General features: G+C 47.6%; 1 protein-coding gene across 1 annotated transcript in view; it reads right to left on the reverse strand.

Annotated features, from left to right (window-relative positions):
* Positions 1-253: 253 nt before the first annotated feature.
* LOC142578471 (uncharacterized) overlaps positions 254-16,052 on the reverse strand; it is a 75,538-nt gene continuing 59,739 nt past the window's right edge. The window contains exons 3-5 of the mRNA XM_075687855.1: positions 5,743-6,093; positions 4,585-4,789; positions 254-494 (exon numbers count right to left, since the gene is read on the reverse strand). Of these exons, the coding sequence (XP_075543970.1) occupies positions 369-494; positions 4,585-4,789; positions 5,743-6,093 (682 nt within the window). The 3' untranslated portion in view covers positions 254-368. The remainder of the gene's footprint in view (positions 495-4,584; positions 4,790-5,742; positions 6,094-16,052) is intronic.

Genomic DNA, 16,052 nt, shown 5'->3' on the forward strand with positions numbered 1-16,052 from the left:
GCACTGTGTACTTGTTGAGCGCTCCAAGTCGCCGTGGACTACAGACGTTATCCGATACTCACCACGATGACTCCGTGGCCCAAGCAATTTGCTGCTGCTGAGAACAAGGACGCGGCTACAACTTCCGGTCGGGGCGGCCGTAATACGGCGGAAGTTGAACGCTCGTGCACCGCTCCTTTGTGAAACACAACAAAGAATTCCTGATCGTCAAGTCTAATGCGCAGACGATTGCCTCGATCGCATCAGCTATAAAGCAGGAAAAAAAATATACTTTTTATTCAATGGCGTTTTCTGGTTTGTTCCACCTCGTACCTTTACCAAATGGTATAATGTTCCTGTGACAGAACGGACTCTTGTGCGTGAAAATGTTACCACAACGTGCAGGTGAGACCCTGTTGTCCTTTCAAGTCGCACGAGAACGCGTCCTCGAACCCTTTCAGCCCCTGCGACGACGCCGTGCAACGACCCTGTCCACCACGTCGTGCGATGCAATCCTGCGCATAGGCTAATATTGGGGTTCACCCGACACACCTAGAGACACACACAAGCTTAAATACGAGGCAGTTAAACGCAGCAGATACGACAAAAGCTTACCATAATGTACAATAGAGACTATTTTTGAGAATTCAGGATAGATCACACAGGACTGCGAGCCTTACTTCGCGTCTGTAGTACTTCGCTATCACTGCCCATGCTTCGCCCCAAGGCGAAACTGCGGCTGTAAAGGTAGTGAGGACCCTTTATTCGAAACAATGCTGATATTCCCATAATAGTGGGGCAGGCTGACTGCTGAATGGTCGTCTCCGGTTTGTCAAGCGCCATCTCCTCACCGCCCAAGATCGAGGCGTGTCCTAGGTGGTGACATTACCACCCTTTACTCCGGCAACCTCTCATCTACTATCTACCGTACGGTGAGCTGTTTCGAACTGTCTGTTTCTCAGAATCACGGCAGCTTTAGTATTTCCAGCCCAGTGTTTGAGCAAAACGAGAACAAGGATGTTCGGATGTGATTTATATGCTTGAACGTTCCTTCTGTAAGGAACAATATATCGGTGAAACGGAAGAATCGATGAACGTCAGATTAAATGGACATCGCGCGGACACAGCTAAAAAGCTTCCCAAAGCCGTCGCCGAGCATATCAACCAAGCAGGTCATACCTTTTATGAACTCTATGTCTTGGAGTCAAATTTCCGTTCTGAACGAGAAAAAAATACAGTGAATCATACCTTATTAATAGGTTCAAGACATTGCAACCAATAACCGTAAACGTTTCAAAGGGAGCTTCAGAATCTATTCGCTATGCTAAATTGCAAGCTATAGGCAACAACACTTAGTTCGGTTCCTTAGCGTCATTTTTTTATTGTCGTTTTGTTTCCGTTATTTCGCATTTTATTAATTAATTTATTTATTTATTTATTTCAGTATATCCTTTTCTTTTTCAAGAGCACCTGTTTCTACTTTTTCGTCTATATCTCTGCCAGAGACACGATGGCCCACGACCACCAGCGAAACAGGTGATAGAGGGCTGCTGTGCACGTTGTTGACACGCCGGCTGACACACGGGCGTTGACACGTGATTGACAGACGGCCGTGGTCCTGGCCTTGTGCACAGCACTCCTTTATTCTCAATTCGACACCTTCGCCGCTAACACGCCTTCGCTCGTTGCCGCACCCGCCCTCCTTACGCCCTTTCCCTTTTAAAACCCCACCTATATATACTGTGGTGAGGAAAGCATGTGTCGCCTTGAAGAAGGCAAGTCCCCTTGACGAAACGTTGGCTCTTGCTTTCACCTTGTTTTCGTTTTGCTCATCGTCTTGAATTTCCATATCACGCCTTCTCCGTGTTTTCCCTAACCTAGTGCGTTTGTCATGTTTCTTACGGTCATGTGTTGTTGTAGTTTATATTTTTGTAGTCTTCTTAAATGCAGTTTTATTCTTGTAGTGTTCATAAATGCAGTTTGGTTTTCATGACGAGTTCGACTACTTTTCTTCCATCCTTTTCTCATCGCGCGGCACGACAGCCAAGTGTAACGAAAATCCCGTTATTTCTTTACATTGGTTAAAGGCATCAATTCGTCTCTCTGGGCTACGTCACTCACAGACATTTCACAATATGCCCGATGTAGCCTGGAAAGTCTGCAGTATATACAAAAGTGTGTATCAAATACACTAACAAACACAGGCAAGAGCGACTCTGAAGTGTGTACAGCATGCAAAATTTAACAACCCGCCGTGGTTGCTTAGTGGCTATGGTGTTGGGCTGCTATGCACGAGGTCGCGGCATCAAATCACGGCCGTGGCGGCCGCATTTCAGTGGATGCGAAATACGAAAACACCCGTGTACTTATATTTAGGTGCACGTTAAAGAACCCCAGGTGGTCTAAATTTCCGGAGTCCCCCACTGCGGGTGCCTCATAATCAGAAAGTGGTTTTGACAAGTAAAACCCCATAATATAATTTACAAGAACAGCTGCATTTTATAAAAGAGTGCTGTTGTGAGCACAACATAAGAGATAAATTATTGAGTTGTTCACATGATGCTTGCGTGTTTAGTGCAAGTTAGCGGCTGCCAGCAAGATTGTCGCTGCTTTTAAAAGCACAAGCCGACAAATCTGCGTTCAGTTTTTCAAGAAATTGCTATTTCATAAAGAGCTAATTTGAGAGACTGAAGATGGCGTTCCGTTGATTTTGCGAGCTCGCGGGGTGACAATCTTGTTTGCCTCAAATAATAGCTGGTGTCTTTTATTCAGCAGGTAATATCGAATTGTTCACGCTTCAGATATCGTAGCTGGAATGCCTCGAGGGGGAAACCGGGCTTAAACAATTGTTCACTTTACAGTGTGCTTAATCTAATAAAGTAAGGTTTCGTGTGGTAAAGCCCATGTAACATATCAACCCTGTAGCTCTTTCTTGCAATCCTAATAACAGGTTAAGGTTATTTTTTGACGTAGTATCCCGGACCACAAACCAATAATATAAGCAGCAGTGTTTCACAAGTATCAAACTTGAACAAGAACCGCTTTATGTAATTGCGCTTTTTCTGTAGAATCCTTTTCAATGCACCTGCGCCACAATCATCCTATATCTTCGTGGTCCACAGCTTCACATCCGCCATAAGGCGAAGAAAGAAACATTACTTTCACCATACTTGGAATCTAACTTACGCCCCAAACGGCAAAATACACCTGGGAGCTGGCCGTGCTATGCACCAAGCTACCACCCGGGCTTTGTAACCCACAAACGCACAATGGTGAAAAAAATTTCCCTTAATGAGGATCCGGGCTGAGGTAGCCCACACCTCTGCTGTCACCTGCAGAACGTCACCTGCCCAAACTGTACCAACCTCTGACAAGACATCGATGTGCACTACAGCGCAGCCGGAGAAGGTAAAGTTGCAGATATAATGCGCCTTGTTTGAATCGCATCTAAATTATTGTGCGCTTGTATGGGCTACCACCACGAAACGTAACCTTCATGCGTTTCTTCATATTCAGAAACTTGCACTTTGACATGTAGCGAATGTAGCTCATTTCCATTATACTGCGCAACTTCTTGATAAATATAACATAATTTGAGTAACCAGTTTTTATGAATACCGGCTGCTCTATCCTTTCTCCTTCAGCTCCAAAAATTGTAGACCTTTTTAAAGTAAATTATCTATCGCACTAACTAAGACACACCCTACCTTCACTGTTAAATAAATTTTGGAGCGAAAATGTTATCTTAAGAACCTTGACTGGAAAACAAATTAGAGCGTATTTTTGTAAACTAGACTGAATACACATTAAAGTGAAATGTAATTTATATTTCACATTCTTTATTATATGTAATATCCGCTCACACTCAGTATTTCATAATCCAATGTATCATAATGTTGTACGTCCTAGGCATGTTGACTCCAGCACTTACTTTTGAAATGTTGTCTTTTCGAATATATCATACAATATGCATCGTAGGTTTGTCGCTCACTAAGCGTAATTTATTTTTATAACTGCTTTATATATATCTGAAAAGATGAATCTTTACATGTCGCACATTTTTTATGCTACACGGTACTTGTGTATCCTAACAGATTAGTGTTTCGTATGTTGTACATTTGTCGATAGGAGACTTACTGCTGACATAATAGAGCCTTCGGGCACATTCAAACTGTATGTCGCACCTTTTCGCCTGGAGGACCCCGAACAAATTGTTGGAGATGAAAACATTTCTGATTGTGATAGAGGATGACTCTCTTTACAAAGCATGGAAGTTTCTGCATAATGCAGGGCTACATCTATTCATGTTTTTTTTTCATTGCGCTTGAAGTCAGGCAACTTCGAACAAAAAACAAGCGATCATGTTTGGTAACTTGTGCGGTGTGACGTGTGCCACGCATACTTCGAGAGCGGTGACACCAGTGCGCATATTTTGGAGGCCACAGTAGGCAGTATTGGTGTGTACGAAGAGGTGTGCATCGTGAAGCTGCCCTCGTGGAAGAAGTCTCGTGTGAATGCCTGCTGTTGTCGCACTGAGCGGCTTCAGAATCGGAGGAATCGCCGAGTACTACTCTTCGAACGGGGCCCTGAAAAACAGTCGCGCACCTTCAGGCAGCCGACGGTGTACATGATCGCCTCCGGCTTGAGCCCAGCGAGCTGAGGCAGACGGCGCTGGTGGCTTCCATTCAGCGCGGACAGCGCGTGACCAATGCACGAGTAGGCAAGCAGGTTCGGCAGGAGCCAGTCGGCTTCGCTGCCCGAGGCCGAGGCTTGGCACCCGGCGGGCAGGAATGAGTTCGGCACCAGGTACCTGTATTGTCAGGCAGACATTTCTTGTATTTCTTTCGTTTCTTTCAAGTATTTGAAGTTTCCGGTGTGTATATAGAACGGCGATATTGACAATGTATCACGTCCAATCAACAATTTCTACTTCGTTTGGGTCACTTCTCCTGCGTTCAGAATTGAATGGAAGACCCTAACGCAACCACCAACATTTCCAAAGTATTCACGTTACTCAGGCCACGATGCAAGATCCCGCACTCAAGAACTGGCCACGATATCTCGAAAAATTGCCATCCATCGCCGAGTATTACAGCAGCAGTATTTCGAGCACGAACAAACAATTACCGCGTGTGCCATGGTGCCTCAGTGGATGCAGAGGCCTGCTGCCTTGACTGAGGTCGCAGGTTCGACTCCCGTTGCGACTGCAACACCGACCGCACGAACACTCCTCAGTTCTCCGCACAGTTGCGATCACAATAATACAGATGGTATGCTCACAATGACAAAAAAGTTGTTTTCGTAACGGTAAAATCATACGCTTGTTCGTGCAGCATAGTGACTGTGCAGCACGGAATCGACTTTTAGGAAAAGCCAGCTGTTTTCAGTGTGCATGTTGTCGCTTCGTTTGTGTTAAACAATACCATTGAATCGATCCCTACCAAACGTGCTTGCAAGATACGTTTAATATAAATAAGCATGTATTTCAAAAGAAGCACCACATGTCTAACTGAATTCCGGCGTTCCTTCAAGCGTAGTTCAGGAGGACACGGGGACAATTTTGTTCATCTGCCGTAATTAATCGTACACCCAATGCGCGGTGCTCGAGCGTATTCTGCATTCGACACACATCGGAATGCAGGCGCCGGGATCTAACCAGGAGCCGAAGCGCCATTGGAGAGTTTGCACTCGTGCCTCTCCCCGCCTCCTTTCTTTTCCCTGTCCTTCGCGCTCAAAAATACCGTGAGCGTTGTTCGTGAGCACCTCTGAGCGAGCCGCCTGGCGATCAAGTGTCCGAGCCCGCCCACGTTGAGCGCCACCGGACCCTCAGGCACGAAGAAGGGCAGCGCGAACAGGGCTGCCGGCACGACGACCGTGCCATCGGCCCCCACGTCAACGTCCAGCCCGAACACGTCCACGTGGTCCTGGTCGGCGGACAGGCGCAAGGCGCGCTCGTTAGCCCCCGCCACCCAGTCGGCAAAGAAGGCGTTGGGCAGCTGCCGCGACACCGGAAACGTGGCGTAGAAGGCATCCAGCCGTTTCACGCTGTCGGCATACGGAGGAAAGCCCACGATCACCCGAGAAGGCGTCGCGAACGGCGATATCGAAGGAGTCCTGCAGAGGCACGAAATGCCGTTGAATGTGGTGTGTGGTAATGAATTACTCGAGGGCACTTTCTGTGGCAATGGAGGGAATGCTGTACGGAGGCAAACCGTGCGGAATATAAGAGCGCGGTCGAAAAAAGTACCACATTCTCATCCGCGTCATCTTAAGCTGAGGACGGAAATAATTTAGCACATTGTTGAGAACACCAGAATGAGACATAATACATCAGTGAGTGTTACATTAGACTTTTTTCTGCTTTTCTCTTCAGCGTCTGAGCAAATGTTGAACTGTCACACGTGGATGCTACACTACGTCAGTATTTCTTGTGCTATCTTTCGTATTGAAAAAAAAGAGTACACTTCAGCCTTCCAAACCAAAAACGCCATCAAGCGCTGCCGCAAAATTTCGCACAGTAACGCACGTCCAGAAGTTCCGATAGTTTGAATTTCGTAAACAGGTTTGATGTGCGTCTTGGATGTGCGTCTTGTACGTACGTCTTGGATACTCAGCCTGCCTCTATGCTTACCTCGACTACTGCTGTTTCATAACCACCCACAGCTATAGGCCTGCTTTTGTTCTCGCTAGTGCCATCAGCTCCGATCTAACGCCACAGCAGATGGGGCAGTTACTGGTGTTGTTATCCAAGCATACCGACTCCGACATCCACTCTCCTCTTCTGCGACAGACTTCTGCGACGGCCCATCGCATACACACAGATATTACTTCCATCGTGCGCCGGCGGCCATATCGCGTTTCTTCCACCGAACACCAGATCATGGTCGCCCACGTTGTCGACATGCTGAAACGTAGCATAATCCGCCCTTCCTCAAGCCCTGTCGTTTTGGTGCGTAAGAAAAACGGCTCAGTGCGATTTTGAGTAGACTACCGTGCCTTGAACAACATAACCCGCAAGGATGTAAATCCACTGCCCCGAATCAATGATGTGTTAGATTCATTCCAAGGCGCTGAGTATTTCTCCAGCCTTGATCTACGCTCCGGATACAGGCAAATCTCCATGCACGAAGCAGAAAAGGAAGAAAACTGCCTTTGCCACACAGGATGAACGTTAGGAATTTAACGTAATATCTTTCGGCCTGTGTAATGCTCCCGCCACATTTGAGCGGATGATTGACACCGTACTACGGGGCCTAAAGTGGAAGACTTGCGTATGCTACCTTGACGACATCATCATATTTTCGTCGACCTTCCATCAGCGCTTGCAGCGGCTCGACGAAGTCCTGACATGCCTCTCAGCTACTGGCCTTCAGCTGAATACAAAAAGTGACACTTCGCCAGCAAAACCATTAAAGTACTCGGACACCTTGTAAGCAAAGAGGGCCTTCGACCCGACCCCGACAAGATTACCGCTGTCCTCCGCTTCCCCAGGCCTCAACGCACCAAAGACTTTCGTAGCTTCCTTGGTCTAGCTTCGTATTTCCGGCGCTTCTTACGTAACTTTGCCACCATTGCGGCGCCGCTCCATCAACTCCACCCTTCTGGAGCTCCCTACGCATGGTCGGACCAATGCCAAACTGCTTTAGACGCCCTCAAGCATGCCCTCATGTCCGAACCTCTGCTTTGTCATTTCGACAACACCGCATCCACTCGTCTACATATTGACGCCAGCGGCCACGGTATCGGCGCTGTTCTTCTGCAACGTCAGCAAAATTCCGAAGAACGTGTGGTTGCATACGGAAGTCGTACGCTAACAGCTGCAGAGAAAAACCATACGATTACCGAGCAAGAGTGTCTCACCGTTGTTTGGTTTGTCCAAAAATTTCGGCCTTATCTGCACGGCCGCCACTCTACGCTCGTTACTGATCACCACGCCTTGTGCTGGTTGGCGACGCTAAAGAATTTAACGGGACGTCTCGGCCATTGGATACTTCGTTTACGTGAATACGACTTCGACGTCACCTACAAGCCTGAAAAAAATAACACCAGGATGCCGATGCTCTCTCTCGTTGTCCCTTACCACCCTCTTCAAACGTTGCTTGCTTACCACTTTGCGTAAGGAAACCGCAGGACTCGTCGCTTGCATTCACTTCGCTCGAAGCTCTCAACCGGCTCCCATCCAGCCATTTTCATACGTTTGCCTCTTGCCAACACGTAATGACTCCTACTGCCATTCCGTTATGGAACGTATTCGAGGATCATCTCGCACAGCTTTCACTCGGCTCCGTCGGCAGTTGAAGAAATTCAAGATCGAAAATTTAATATTATACCGGTACGTGTTTCATCCCGAAGGACACCGTTCGGTTCTTGTTGATCCCCGATCACTTCGGGCCCAGGTACTGGAGACCTTTCACGGTGATCCTACTGCCGGTCACCTTGGTTTGCATGAGTGAATTCGGAGCCGCTTCTGTTGGCCTGGACTTGCAACCAGCGTAGGGCAATACATGGCTTCCTGTGCGCTCTGCCAACACCGCCAACGATTGACCTCACCTCCGGCTGGACTCCTCCAACCTGTCCCGTGTCCTGAAGCTCCTTTCGAAGTCGTTGGTATCTCGCTCTATGTACCGGCACCCTTAACCACTGGCGGTAAACAATGGATCGCCACAGCTGTAGAGCACTTGGTACGGTACGCTGAAACAGCCGCACTATCTTCGGGATCCGCAGAGGAGCTTGCAGCCTTTTTGTTGGGGGGGGGGGGGGGGGAAGCCATCTTTTTACGGAACGGAGCCCCCATGTCCTTTTGAGTGATCGCGGCAGGACCTCTCTGTCTGAACTTCTCGAAGATGTTCTCAGTACGTCCAATACCACGCGTAAAACGACTTCCAGCTACCACCCTCAAACTAATGGTCTGACAGAGCGCTTTCATCGCACGCTGTCCTACATGATATCGATGTACCTCAATCCTGACTACACCAATTGGGATGTAATTCTACCATTCGTCACTTTCACATTCATCACGGCCGTCCAACGCACCACAAGGTACTCGCTCTTTTTCCTTGTGTATGGTCGTCAACCGGTCACTATCCTCGACGTTTATTTCTTCGGCATCCCCGTGCCCTCGCCCACATCAGTGTGTCAGCAGTTCGTTTCGCGCATTGCCCGGTGTCGCCAACGTGCCCGCCTCAACACTGACGCCAGTCAACAAGACTGCAAAATTCGCTATGATGCCTCTCACCGTGTCGTTTCCTTCCACCCTGGAGACGAAATGTTACTGTGGACCCCAGTTCGCGCTCCTGACTTGTGCCAGAAATTTCAGTCCCGCTTTGTCGGGCCCTACATTGCTCGGGAACAGACTTCGCCATTTAACTATCATGCCACTCCAGTTGTTCTCCCTTTGGATGGCCGCTGCCGTGCCACAGAGATTGTCCATGTTCCGCGTTTAAAGCCTTTCATACGGCTTTTGCCGTCATAACCAGTGGCCAGGTTGGCGGCTTCCACGCCCGGGAGAGATTGTGTGAGCATAATATCACCCCTTCATCTTCTTCATCTGTATATATTCATCATCATGACCAGCGTCCTCGTCTTCAGCGCGCGACCTGCTAAATAAAAAGTCGAGGCTTAACAGCTGTCTCGCACTATCTGTAAGTGGGCGCATGTCTTGTCGTATGGGTTCTTTGTTCACGCCTTTTGGATCTTTTCAGCTATTGAGTTCATAAAGTGGGATTCAGGAAGTAGCTCATGAAAGATCTTGCCGTCAATTATCAGAGTTGTTTGGTCTGTTTTAGTGCAAGAAAAAGTCTCAAAGTCTCTCTGAAGAAAATGACTGCCGTAGGACATGTTATGGGCTAGTTAGGGTTACCTCATGACGAAATGTAGCGCGAGGAGACGAAGAGATAAAGGTTACAGGCGCTTCTAACAACTTGTATGAAATGTTGTTACAAGTGCATGTGACGTGCAACTGTGTTTCATGTTTGTGGTTGTGCGCTTGTCCAACATTTTCTCATTAGGTTGGCACTACGAGCATTTTAGTTACCTTAGTGTGCGATGTGCCTAAGCATGCAGATAAATTGTCGACTAGGCCACACCAAGCGAGCTCACATTTCGTGACGCCGCGGGTAGCTAGTGCATCAACCACATGTGTTAACATCGCCAGCCGTCTTTCGCTTGTGACATTTTTCCTTGCTTACTCCAGCCTCATTACACAGCTGTTAATTGGTAAGCAAGACAAAAATTTCATGAACAATGTTCACAATTGCACTAAGGAGCGAAACAATTAACCTAACTTCGGCACCTCTCTAAAAAGACCACATAGGTTGCCTCTTGTATGCATTATAAGAAAGACGAAGCGCGCTTACGGATGAAGGAACAGCAAATGAGACGCAATGAGGAAGACGAGTAAACACAAAAATTAACCGTAAGAGTGAATGATGTGCCCTTTCGTCTCCTCGTTACAATGGTGCAGTAGACGCACAGGCAGGATTAAGGTGAACGAACCTTAAGCACAGAGCTTCGGAAGTCTCTTCCTACTCGACCGCCAGGTCTCTAAGGACCACACCATGATTCCACAGCTGCATGTAGTGCACGCCATCCAGGCAATGAATCCCCAGAGGGACGCTACGTCTCGGCTCGCTGACTTTGTCCTTGGCTCCTCGGGCGGATTCACAAGTGGACGAGTCCAGCACTACTCGCATCCACCATCGCAGCAACCCGCCAGAGCGCTCGGGGATGTCATCCAAGCCCGCACGGCAGCTTTCGATTTTGGAAACGCTGGGGACATTACTCAGGCGATCCCTTAGCTGTCACATCAGTGCAAGATATGGCCCACTGTTTTACTTCAGCCGTCGGTAACACAATACAACCCCTGCTGAAACAACAGTTCCAGGAATCCACGAATAGCAGGGCAAGCCTACGCTGTAGATGTGGAAAGTTCACTCCTTAGATGAGCGTAAAGCTTTGTCCGAGGACGTTAAAGGATTGAGTGCGGAACGGAAACTTCGGAATGCCGCCAAATCGTGGCATCTGCACAAGAGTAACACTTACTCTTAGTAGGCAGAATGCAGCACAGCTTTCGTAACTTACTTCAGCTGCTTTCCTTCCGCCTATCCCGATCCGTTCACACGCACGGGATATCGGCATCTAGTCCCGCAGGAAGACGTAACTTCATATGTTTACGACAAACTGAGCCTCCTATACAAATGCAACCTGGCAATACCCTCTCCTGCTGCTGGACAATACCTCTAGGCCTTCCACCATGGGTGTGTTCAGATGAGAGCCGACTTGGGGGGGTCCCGAATATTTTTATTTTTCAGCAAAATGAGGTGGAATTATTACATGAGGTGACAAAATGTCTCTATAGGAAAGAATATACCTTCGTTTTGCGCCACCTAGCATAGAGTTCTTGAAAAAAAATTGTATTTCTCAGGAGTTAGGAAAGAGAATTTTAACAGCTTGCAGATTTTACAAATTTCAAGGTCTATCACTCTGGAAATACGCATTTCTCCCCGCCAAATATTTTTCCGAAAATCTACACTCCTAATGCTTTGGCCCACCTTGGGAATTTTTTCTTGAACATATTGTGGGTTTGTTACATTTATCTTACCGTTGGTCAATATTACTAGTGGTGCAGATTTACGGAACACATGTTGGCGGTGTACAATACGTTAATTTGGAGTGATAGACTTTCTAATTTGTAAAGTCGGCAAGTTATTGAAACGCTCTTTTCCACCTTTAGCAAATATATATGATTTTTTTCAGTTAAATACGTGGTAAGTTTAGTAAAACGATGGTTGATTTCTTTTTAGAGAGGCATTTTCCCCCCTCAAAAAAAATTTCGCTGAGAACTGAAAATAGTCGGGACCCTCCTTACTCTGTCCTTTCCCACCCCATCCTCCTGCAGAAGCAAACAACATGAGACGCCTTTGCCTGGAAAGCCGCAGAGCTAGACCCCAAAGCAAGGCACGGAGGTAATAGTTCTGCGAAAACCTTCAAGGTGGAGAGACGTTATTAATAAAGGGAAAATAAGACATCCACCCGTTCATATTGCAAATTGATAGTCAAAGGGCGGACCAGGACGAATTTTCTTCCAACTGCGAGGCTTTTCTTTCGAGGAACCCGTATGGGTTTCCTTTGTAGCATTTGCTACGAACGGGTTGATGTCTGATTTTCCCTTTATTAAAGCAAGGCACCGTATGACTGGCGCTGTGCCGGACTATTGGTTCGTCGCAACTGCACGAACGGGGACACGCGATAGCCACGCCCGCAGCTACATGGGCTGCAGGCGTTCGCAGTAACACAGAACAGACTCCTTTCCCTTGCTATAAGTCCATGCCAACGGAATCGGCGACCTGTCTGCTCTTGTGGACACAGGCGCCGAACGGTCCACAATACTTCGGCGTCATATGCCATCCACGCTTCAGTCTCGGACGCAGTCCACATCGCACTCTATCAGGGACAGGGTTCTACCAGACGGCACGTTACACTTAACGATACCGACAGCTCCTCGCAGCAAGTTCATTCCTGCCGTACCAATCTTCAAGAACCTTCCTGCTGACGTCATCTTGGGGAATGACAGTTTGCGACACGATGATGCCGTGATCACCATTTCCCAAGAGCGTATCCACCTCAGCCGTCCCGACTTCAGTGCCCTCTCAACTAAGTGCCCGGAGAGTAAGCATTCTAAGTGCCACCACATTGACGATGTCCACCCTACCGCAGAAGCTAAGGCCACAGGACTCGATTGATGGCAACGTGTCGACAAACAGCAGGTCCTGCAGCTTATTCTCCAAAGCGAGCGTGTCCAAGGCTCAACAATATTTCACGTATTTGCTGTTATTTGTTCACCCTTCCATGAAGCAGGCAAGCAGTTAAAATTTGTTCAAGAAGGTGAAATTTTGTTCCATCACCAGTGGAAAATAACAAAGAAGAGCAGAGTCATCTTATCGTAATCCCTCGCTCTTGAGACTCCCGCGTTTTCAACCGTCACCCACACGACTCCAGATGGGGGACACGTCGGTCGGCAACCCACGCTTCGAAAGATACAGCAGTGATGTTGGCGGCGCAAAATGAAAAATGACGTCCGTTACTACATAGCCCATTGCGACATGCGTCGGCCGTGCAAGCTACACAGGGACAGGCAGGGACAGAGTCAGCACTATGTTTTCAGACCACCTGACCTAAGTTTGCGATTGAAAGGTGCGGTGTCGTCGCTTCCAGAATTCTGGAACGTGAAAGAAAAAGAGAGCTCGCACACAACGAGAGATCAGCGCCACTTCTGTCCTTCACGGGCGTGCAAGAAAGGCACAGAATTAGAACGACGTGCTAAGTGTACTGACCGAAAGCTTCGTGACAAGTTGGCCTTCGTGGTAAATGACCACCTCGTGGAGAACACGTAGCGAGTCCGCCGGCCTCGTACATTACGCCTTAACCAGGCGATAACTACCAGTTTTGCCAAGCACGGGTCACCCATCAAAACAAGGGTGCCTCCCACTGAGCGACCATCCTGTGTTTTTTTCCCATGTATTCGCAGTGTGGCCGAGTATAAGTAAGAGGAGGGGCGCATACGGATGGACGAACAGGGAATGAGAGACAATGAGGATGAAGACTGAACACAGCACTAAAAGGAAACAGCGCACGGTCTTGTTTCCTCACTATATATATATATATATATATATGTATATACGCGCACTCGGGGTGTGTCACGCATCTTGAGCCAAGAATTTTTCCTAAGTTGTTAACTATAGCTTATGGAAACCAAGGACATCTGGTTTGCCACCGTGTAGGCTCCTTAGAATATTTCTTATATTCCGCTTAATTAGTTAAGTATGATTCTTGCAGGAGGGGATTAAAAAACGACAGATCCAAATTTTCGAGGCAACAAACATGCTGCGCGGTAATATTTTTCCCGCGTTTCACGAAAGCTCGCGAAATGTCAAATAAAACCACGCGAGTGCGCTCAAACGCTAGCGTATTTCAGCGCTCTCAGCCATGGTTCGAGCGAAAGAACCATGCGCGTGGTCTGTGGCGACGTGAGTGGCCGAGGCGCAAAGCATCGGCTTCACAGCGCGTGAGCATCTCTGACAGTGGGCCTCTGCGATCATGCAAACTTCCGGTCTGGCTAGCCCTAACAGAACAGCACTTCACAGTCATGAGATCCAGCTGTCGGGGAGTCTCTCCGAGGTTTCGTCATTCGAAAGCTCCGTGACCGGCAGTCACTCTCCTGGTTGCCGCCGTCTACTCTTAATTACTCGTAGACAGCTCCCCTACCCAGCGAATTCATTAGCGTGGCCCCCTAAATGCTGCAGCCTCAGGGGCCACGTCGCCCGACACAACCATAACGCTTGCAAAGTGGAATCGCTGCCTGAGCGCATAGAACGTGTTCGCAAGCACAGTTCAGGTCACGCTCTCGCTCTTCGTGCCCCTCAACTGCTGTATTTAAGCTAGCTCATTGCCTGCGACATTTAAGCGGAATTGCCACGTGGACACAAGCAAAATCGCCGTCATGCCACCTCGCTGTTTACGCAGGAAGAGGCCGCCGGTATCTTGAAATTTCGTGAGACCATCTACCTTAGGCGTGTGTAGGATCAAGCGCGTTATACCGTCTACTAAACCTGCACGCCCAAAAGCAAACGCTCGAACTTGTCATAGAAGGGACCATCAAATATGTCGGCGAAGCTCCGATTGCATACGACTCCTGCTACCAGCATAAGATAGCCACGTACACTACCATATTGTCACCTGGTACTGACGGTGAATGATACAGCGGCAAAACTGAATGACGAAACTAACTTTTGATTGGGCTAACTTGTGCCCGCAAAAGCAAGTTACACTGAAAGCATAGCTATACCGGCGAGCACAGTCGGCGATCGTCGAAAATCTGATCTGCAGGCTGAGCGCATCGGCTTTTATGCATAAAGCATCGAAGGTACCAGAACAAAGACTGTTGCTCCCGTCTGTTCCGAAAAGTCCTACAAAATTCGAATCGCACATGCAGTCAGATTACGCGAGCATCGGTAACAACAGACAGCAGATAGAACCATCGAAAACATTCGTGAAACTTCTGATACATGCGGGCGCCTCCCGCACTGAGCGATAACATTTGTTAGGCGGTGAAAGCGGTCAGCCAAAAAAGGTCAACTAGTACAGGTTTCATTGCCGCCCTCTAAAGGAAGCATGGTCCCGATGCTACAAACATAACAGGGGAGCGAAATAACAAAAGGATACTTTTTGTACAGTAACAAAACATCCAAGAAACAGTGTGCAAAGTAATACAGTCCAAACAAAAAGAAAGCCCTAAATACCTCAGAATACTTAAATTACCTAAGAATACCTAAATTTAAGAAAACAAAAAGTTGTGCTTAATGGCAAAACATCCCGTGAAGTTGATGTGTCCTCTGGCGTGCCCCAAGGATCAGTCATAGGACCACTTTTATTTCTTATCTACATAAATGATATTTGCTCCGGTATTTCATGGCAAACCAGGTTATTTGCCGATTATTGTGTTTTGTACAGGAGTATGCATACTACTCATGACTGCAATGTTTTACAAAACGACCTGTACAAGGTAAATGAGTGTGCAACAAGTGGCACATACACATTAAAATGAAAAAAAAACCGTTCATATGCGTTTTTCGAGGAAAATAACCACTCATGACTTCTGTTACTCTATAAATTCCACCATGATAATATTGGTTAAGGAGCACAAGGATCTCGGCGCTTATTTCACACCTGTTCTTTTTTGGAACCGTCACATTGATCATATCACAACTAAAGCGTGCCGCGTTCTAGGTTTCCTGCGCAGAAATGCAAAAAACTTGCCACTGGAGACAAAGGCATCATTGTACAAATCAAATGTCCGATCTGGTCTGGATTGTGCGTGTGCAGTGTGGGATCCGTGGACGGCAAGTGACGTGCACAGTTTAGAAAGAATTGAAAGCATAGCCGTTCGCTTTGTTTATTCAAATTACACCAGAAATTTCAGTGTTTCAAGAGCAAAAGAAAGCCTCGGTTGGGAGCCACTGCAGCAACGCAGGAAATATCTCAGACTGAAACTCTTTCACAACATATTCCACTCTCGA

The sequence above is a fragment of the Dermacentor variabilis genome, chromosome 4 (genome assembly GCF_050947875.1).
Source record: "Dermacentor variabilis isolate Ectoservices chromosome 4, ASM5094787v1, whole genome shotgun sequence".
NCBI classification, from domain to species: domain Eukaryota; kingdom Metazoa; phylum Arthropoda; class Arachnida; order Ixodida; family Ixodidae; genus Dermacentor; species Dermacentor variabilis.